Source organism: Neodiprion fabricii, chromosome 3, assembly GCF_021155785.1.
Source record: "Neodiprion fabricii isolate iyNeoFabr1 chromosome 3, iyNeoFabr1.1, whole genome shotgun sequence".
Taxonomy (NCBI): Eukaryota; Metazoa; Arthropoda; class Insecta; order Hymenoptera; family Diprionidae; genus Neodiprion; species Neodiprion fabricii.
The window spans coordinates 13,809,953-13,819,064 of NC_060241.1; the positions used below are offsets into that span (position 1 = coordinate 13,809,953).

General features: G+C 42.1%; 2 protein-coding genes across 2 annotated transcripts; one reads left to right on the top strand and one right to left on the bottom strand.

The window, feature by feature from the left end:
* Positions 1-251: 251 nt before the first annotated feature.
* LOC124178252 lies at positions 252-992 on the bottom strand. Its single transcript, XM_046561488.1, has one exon. The coding sequence runs from the start codon at positions 990-992 to the stop codon at positions 252-254; it is 741 nt and encodes a 246-aa protein (XP_046417444.1).
* A 1,379-nt stretch (positions 993-2,371) lies between these two features.
* Positions 2,372-8,057, top strand: LOC124178253. The gene is made up of 5 exons (XM_046561489.1): positions 2,372-2,912; positions 3,668-4,087; positions 5,509-6,071; positions 7,343-7,771; positions 7,878-8,057. The coding sequence occupies exons 1-5, from the start codon at positions 2,372-2,374 to the stop codon at positions 8,055-8,057; spliced, it is 2,133 nt and encodes a 710-aa protein (XP_046417445.1).
* Positions 8,058-9,112: the final 1,055 nt, after the last annotated feature.

Here is a 9,112-nt window from a genome sequence, read left to right on the forward strand (position 1 = left end):
CAACACCTCTACATCCCTTTCCTATTCCATCATGACGAATAATAAAATAGTTCGGAATCTTGACAAGATCATTCAAAATTTCACGCTTGAGCCATGCTTCAGATATCGAAATAAAATAGTAAAAATGTTCGCTAAGATATGATTTGATGTATCTATACCAATAACAAGTTTGCATTAAATTGACAGATTTTAAAGTACATAGAACTATCGTGCAATGTCACTGCTTTTCGAGAGTTCTGTACATGATTTAATCAACCTAACTTGTCAAGATCAGCCTCCGAGGTAATACGAATAAGCTGAGATCCGTCTTGCTTTCGTGCGTAGATTTGACCCTCCCTAGACCATAAATATTTGCAATTTTTGTCAGACGCGATCTTCTCAGTTTTGCGCAACAAATTATACGTGTTAGGGTGAAGAAACTCATTGACAAAAATATTACCGAGTTTATCACACGCAAAAACATCTCTAACCGCTAATGTGCCGTGCGAACGCTTTTTCCTTATAATATGGCTGCTAATCTGAGAGGATTTAAAGAAAACGATAAATGATTTTGCTGCCTCTCTGGTGTTGTCCTGCTCAGGATTTTGGCTCGACGGAGATCTGCGGGTGATTAAGCGAATGTCGAGTATGTCGGAAGCAAGTTCAGGGACACCGAGTACAGTCAGAACCTTAGTAACAACTTCTAACGGATTATCAGTAACTGTAAATGGTATACCAGCAATGGTGATCTGGGCTGAGGAGTTGACAGGTGTATTGGCTAATGAATCTCGTAAAGAATCAATTTCCCTAGTTAGTAACACGTTGCTGGCCTCTAATTGTGCTATTCTTTCACCTGGATCACTCACTGTTTTGACAATATTTTCAATGGTATTAAGTTTAGATGCCATATTAGAATTAAATGTATTCTGACAGTTAATGAAAGCATTGAGTGTTTCAACATTTCTATTTAGAAGGGCTGCTATCGAGTCTAGAGTTTTGCCCGATTGAGACATGACAGGTGTATCAACAATACAAGTCAACTGCTCTCTGATATTTTGGAGAACTACTCGATGGCGTGTTACCAAGATTTTTATAGCAACAAGGACTAGAGTTTCTACTACTCGTATAGTATCTGTAACACCCTGGATGAAAACTTTTTGAGCAGTCTACACACTTGAGTTTTTCACCGGCTACAAGCCGTTTGCACTTAAAGCAAGTATCAGACATGCAACCGATTTGGTGTAATGAGAGTAACAAAAATACCAGCTGAGAGAAATGTCACAGAGACGTGGTAGAAGGTCGTGTAGATACTAATACACCGCATAAATCGCACTCACAATAGACACGCACACGCTGAAGCACACAGGAACCAAACTTTCACGTAAACAGGTACTTAAAGATTAATTCCAGCTTCGGTGTAATATTTCAGAGAAATTCCCTAGCGGTCGTCCAATGGGAAGAGGAAAGGTAGCGTAGGAGTTGTAAACAGCAAAATCGTCCGTCAACTGCCAAGTCGTTCCAGTCAAGAATTATAGGTTATGGGATACCAGTCTTCAGTTAATTGCCTCGTCCTGTAGCTCAAAAGAGAGAGCAACGACGATTTTTAGCTCAAATTTTTGCGTGAGCGACGGGGGAGAAAAAAAACCTGGAAGCAGAGCCCGAAAACGGGCAGGAAACAGCAGAAAATGGCCAGAACAGGAGGGTAACAGAAAGTGGACTAGACAGGTACTCACCAATCCAAGAGAGAGATTAAGAGAAAGAGAGAGAGAGAGAGAGAGAGAGAGAGAGAGAGCAAAGAAACACAACGAGACAAGCAGGACGTCTCCCTCAACACCGCCACCCAGACACACCGACGACACCAGGTTAGCCTGCGATCTACAGCCGATCTGCACCTCCTCCCATTCCTCCCCCCGCAATGCCGACCATTCCTACCGCACACTCACCGTCACCCTACACCGCCCCCCCCCCCCCCCCCCCCCCGCGCGCGTACCTTTAAGTTAGAATTAAGTGACGCTAGGGGCTGAGGCGTGATCAGCCACCGCTAACGTCTACAACCCCTTTATACAGATCTTTTATAGTTTTGAGTCAACCCCCCTCAACACTCCTCAAAAATACATACACAAAGTTTTACCTATTCACTTAGTCTTGACTTTCTCGCCCCGTCTTTAATTTTTCCTCCCTTCCACATACTCAGTGCGGACTCAAAACCCGTCACAAATTGGCGCCCAACGTAAATTACCTACATTTTTACCCCAAATCCGAACAATTAAGAGACAAAACACAAGAATAAACGCTAACAAAGTACACATAGACTCACGAAACAAAGCTACACAGTCACGAAAATTCGAATAAAGACAGTTGAACACACACACTACTGAACACGATACACACAATGGCAGACCAAGGACACAGGGAACCGCAAGGCCTAGCGCGCGAACACTTGGACATACACACACCCGAACGCAACCAAAACAACTCGACACAGAGCGAGCCGCGCGCGACACGAAACCGACAAACGCCGACCCAACCACAGGAAATAACTAGACGATACACGATAAATTCACTAAACGCAATAAATATAATCGATGCGGCTATCATAGAGAATACCCACAACTTACATAGTACACAAATCCAACCTCAAGAAAGCCCAGAACCAACAAACCCCACACAAACATACAATACAATCCCAACACCTACACACACGCAAACTAACACGGTAATAAACAATCAAACGAACCGACACTTCGCGGGAACAGACACATTTTTAGCCACCAACACACGTAACACACGACTTATACAAAATCTGATAGACCTCGGAGCACTACCAAGCGACAGAAACGAATACGAAGATCCACACCTATACAGCACACAGTCAATACACCCCACAGGCAACCAAAACACGACACACCTAAACCACACACCAAACCCGAACAGTACATACTGGAATCAGCCAGCAATGGCAATGAGAATAATACAAACATGAAACATAAAATACTCGGAAAATACAAACGAAAACATACACGAATTTTTACAAAATCTCCGCGACTACCAAACGGGATACGAAATACACGATACACAATTGATCAACAACCTCAACCCGATACTCGAAGGTGACGCAAAAAACTGGTACAGATTAAATAAAGGCAAATGGCGAACACTGGAAGAATTCGAAAGAGACATTATACACGCATTTCAAGACATACAACACAGGGACAGACTGGAAGAAAAAATCAAAAACTACGTACAAGGACCAACACAAAAAATTACACAATTCCTATTACAATTCAGAACACTACTATCACAACTAAAACTGCCATACCACCCACGAACACAATTAGACTTGGCATACAGAAACATGAAAATAGAATACAAGGCAGACATAAAACTATACGACTTCACGAACTTCGACCAGCTGGAAATAGCCGTGAAAGAATGGGAAGCAAACATTGAATGGGAAAACACAAGACAAACAATGTTGAATAACTACACACACCCACAACAAACCTACACACACCAAACACACCACACACAATACATCTCATACAAGTACGCACAAACACAACCCCGCCCAGCAATACTCCCAACACCAAATATACCGCCGGCACTCGCAGACAACATACGACAAAACCAAAACACGCAACAAACTCGATACCCTGCAATCACCTATAACTCACCACACTACACTCAGCAACAAACACAAACGAACTCGAACACAGGCAAAACACCACGCAGATGCTTCAACTGCAACCAACCCGGACACCTCAGATGGCAATGTACACAGGTACAGAACCAGGGAAACGAGTAAGGGTTGACCCAGCAAGGGTGGAGGGCAGCCCCACAACCAACACAAACACATCCGAGACAGTAGCACCGACAACAGATAACAACAGAACGGAAAGTAGATTTCACATCAGAATCGAGATACACGGTCACGAATTTAACGCGTTAATAGACACAGGCGCGACACACTTATACCTAGGCGCAGAAGTAATACAAATACTACACAACACAGGCACACCAATAGACGACACGCCCGACAGAACAGCCACAATGGGAAACGGAACACAGGTGACGATAGGAGGAGCAGTAACACTCCCAATACGCCTCGGTAACATGACAAAAAAAATTAATTTCGGATTAATACCAAACTTAGGCTCGCAGTGTATCATTGGGAACAGCGGCTTAATGAGATTTGGGATACAAATAAATTATGGAGAAAGCACATAGTTACTTATAGATGACCCACAGACACACTACGACATGCATGCCAGACCACAAGAACTACCTACACCACTCAAAGAATACACACAAAGACATCAAACAAGAAAAATACGACATCAATCAACACAAACACACACAAAACAAGCAAAAGCAGCAGAAAAACTAGAAGCAACGAAACAACAAACGCACCCGAAAACAACAGAAAGACATGAAAACACGGAAAAAACAACCATAAAACAAAAACCATTAACCCCAACACTACCCAGCACAAATACACCACCGGAAAACACCCCCCCCCCCCCCCCCCCCCAAAAGACAACCCGCAGAACACACAAATCACAAATCAAAAAATCATACCCATAAACACACACACAACAGACGACACACAAACGGACGAAGAAACCGAACCACAGATATGCGCAGGAATACAAGAACTCACACAATCACAACACACACAACTACAGACGACAATACAGCAGAAAATCTCAACACTACCGGGCCAACTCGGCCTAACACACCTAATCAAACACAAAATAGACACACAAGGACACGCACCCATAAAACAAAGATATTATATGGTATCACCAAAAATTAGAGAAGCCATCCACACAGAAATAGACAAAATGTTAAGAGAAGACGTGATAGAACCATCAGAAAGTGAATGGTCGAGCCCAATCGTCATGATAAAAAAGCCAAATAACACATATCGTTTCTGCTTAGACTTCAGAAAAGTAAACTCAGTATCAAAAAAAGATGCATACCCACTACCATACATGACAGCAATATTAGACAAACTACGGACAGCACAGTACATATCAAAAATCGACTTAAGCCAAGCATACTTCCAAATACCACTCGACGAAGACAGTAAACACATAACAGCCTTTACAGTCCCGGGAATGGTCTTATTTCAATTTAAAAGAATGCCATACGGACCAACAGGCGCACCAGCGACATTCCAAAGACTACTAGACAGACGCATAGGCCCAGAATGCGAAACATTCGCATACTTAGACGACAAAATAATAGTAACACAAACATTTCACGAACACTTACAAAGACTAGAACAAATACTCAAAAGGATTACAGACGCGGGACTAACAATAGACCCATAGGAGTGCGAATTCAGATGCGCACAAGTAAAATATCTCGGATACATAGTACACAGACACGGACTACACATAGACCCCGACAAAACACAACCCATAGAAAACTACCCAAGCCCAAAAACAATAAACCAATTACGGAGACTAATTGGCATGGCATCATGGTACAGACGCTTCATACTTAACTTCGCGCACATTACAGAACCACTAACACGACTACTGAAAAAAGACCAGAAATGGCACTGGGGGGAAGAACAAGAAAACGCAACGAACACAATCAAACACGTACTCACATCACCACCCACACTCGCATGCCCAGACTACACACAAACATTCACACTACAAACAGACGCTAGCGGAACAGGGATAGGTGCCGTACTAACACAATCTCTCAATGACGAAGAGCATGTCGTAGCATACGCTAGCCGTGCGCTAAGCGAGGCAGAACGAAAATACTCCACCACTGAGAGAGAATGTTTGGCGGTAATCTGGTCCATAAAAAAATCCAGACCCTACGTGGAAGGATACCACCTCAAAGTAATCACAGATCACCACGCACTGAAGTGGCTAAGAGAATTAAAAAACCCCACAGGCCGACTTGCACGATGGGCACTAGAATTATTAGAATACGACTTTGACATTACACACCGAAAAGGTACAATGCACGACGTACCAGACGCACTTTCAAGACGACACGAAGACGAAGAATACATAGAGACAATAGAAGACACGACAGACAAATGGTACACATACAAGAAAACACAAGTACAAACACGCCCAGAGAAAAACGAATCATGGCGAATCAGAAACAAACAACTATACTTCCACCGCCCTAACCCCCTATACTCAAACCTCCTACCAGACACAAACCCATGGAAACTAGTGATACCCAAAGACATAATAACACACATACCACACGAAAATCACGACGTAATACAAGCAGGCTACTTAGGGATCGAAAAGACATATCAAAGAGTAGCCAAAGAATATTATTGGCCAGGTATGTACAGAGACACAGTAAAGTACATAAAAAAATGTGACACATGCCAAAGAATAAAAACAATACAAACGCGACCGGCAGGGCTAATGGGTACTAGAATAATTGAAGAACCGTGGACAGTAGTAGCCTCAGACATCATGGGCCCACTCCCACTATCAAAGCAAAAAAACCAATACATCATAGTTTTTGAAGACCTATACACCAAATGGGTGGAAATTATACCGATAAGCAAAGCAAACGCAAAAACAGTAGAACAGACATTCCACTCACACGTAATATCACGATGGGGTACACCACGCATACTACTAACAGATAACGGCACACCATACATAAACAAACTCATACGCGAACTGACACAAAAATTCAATACAAGACACGCAACAATCCCCCCATACCACGCACAAGCCAACCCCGTAGAACGAGTCAACAGAACCGCTAAAACAATGATCCAAGCCTACGTAAACAACGACCACACAGAATGGGACATACACTTACAAGACTTACAATTCGCAATCAATTCATGTGCACACACATCAACTAAACACACACCAGCCTTTTTGAACGTAGTAAGGGAATTAAATCCTACACAATGCCTAAGAAATTAATTAGAGAACGACGACGAAATAGAATTACAAGACACAGACAAATGGACAGATCACCTGAGACGACTACAAACACTTAGAGACGAAGTACAGAGGCACTTAATAGAAGCAAACGAAAAACAAGCACACTACTACAACCTACGAAGACGAGACATACAATTCAAGGAAGGAGACAGAGTTCTGAAAAAGAACCATACACTCTTATCCGGACCAGAAAGAACGGCAGCAAAGCTAAGTAAAAAATTCACAGGCCCATACATAATAACAAAGAAAATCTCACCCACAATCTACGAATTGACAAAAGAAAGCGGTAAAAATATGGGTAAATGCCACATAGAAGACCTGAAATTATATACATGATCAAATAAGCAATAAAAGAACCACGCCCGATAACACATCTCGAAAATAAACTAACATGTGTATTTACCCCGCAGACAAGACAGACAGACAGAAAACACGTGGGACCAACCCCAGAAATAATTGCAATCATTGCAAATTTACAAGCCACAAGCACCTTGGACGAAGAACTACAGGCAGAAAGAGACAAATACATGATCAGACGGGCACACCAACGTACGAACACAGACGAGACAGAAGCCAGCACCTCCACACACCAACCACACATCACACACCAGACAGCACCACACAAAACACACCCCTCAAACACACCAGACACCGACACCGACACAGACCCCACCACCTCCACCGCAGACACAGTCATACATATCGAAACAACACACACAACCACGCAAGAGACACAAACGACAGACGACGACACAGACAATAACACCGACACCACCTCACTCAACGACACAGACGAACAGACACAAACACCCCAACCAACCACACACACAACACGGGACGCAAGACGATACAAAAAACGAAAAACAATACGTAAACAGAAGAAAGAACAAAACAGAAAACACTAAATAAACTGACAACACCAAACCGACGGACGAACAACGACAGACGGAGGCCAGAGAAACAGAGCACGACCCAAAAACACCAACGCAGAACCACGGAGAAGCAACCACGAGCCACAAGGAACAAGGAACAACGCAGAAACTTACCAAGACCCACACCAACGAGAGCCAACCAACCAAAAACAAAAATTTAAGTACAAATAGAACACATAAGAAAATAGATTAAGAATAATACCAAACACCAAACAAAGAATAACACAGATATTGAACATCTTAGCCACCTATACTCTAACATTCTCTAGTTTACATTATCGTGTTTTCAAATCATTGGCGCCCCTTACTCCGATTGGTCACTGCCTTTGTACTCCATGACTTTCGAACATAGATCAAGTTCACACGTGATCAACATAGATTTACGGATCGATTCCCGCTAACCTTCACTTCCGTCCGAAATGCTGTACAACTAACAACACCTAAGCATGTACTGGTCGTCATTTTTTTGTGAGTAATCTTTTCAAAATTAATTGATCTTTTCCCAATTCCATTTCCTAAATTATTAATAAGCATTTTCTGACATATTTTCATTGCTCATCAACCAATTTTCCTCTGATTAACCTATTTTCAAAATTTTGACACTTAACCTAAAACTGTCACTCTGACAGTTTCTTGAAACTGTTTAATTTTCACCTAATTTTGTACAACAACAAATATTGTTTTTAAACATATTCCTTGCTTTCAATTCAGATTTGTTATGCTGAAGCATCCTATTTTTGTTAATTATTATAGAATTTATTCCTGAGAATGGTCGGCAGGGCCCGGCCGAAACGTCGACTCTTTTTATATTCACGTCTTTCAAAGTATTAAATTCTTCTTCTTCCTGACCGGAATTTCGACGAACTTTCATCTTCAATCTACCTCCTGGTCACGAACTTCTTTCCTAAATAACACCAAAGTTCCTACAAATAGTATAAAAATAGTATAAGTTAGTAGAGGAGAAAAATCATAATTTTGATCAATACACAGAAGACCACGTAGAATAAGGTAGATTAAAACACAAACAAAAATGGGCTAAGTAGGACAGAGTAGGGTACAAATAAAACCAACACAACCACTAAAAACGAGTACAAAACATTGAATAAGTAGATATAAGACAACCAACAACCCCACACCCAACGCACACCCCTGGATACAACCCGACTCAAATCCCTTAACCCCGACAGATCGGAGCAAACAGCAACCCTGACAACGGCAAAAGGATATGACAGCGCACAAAAACGACGG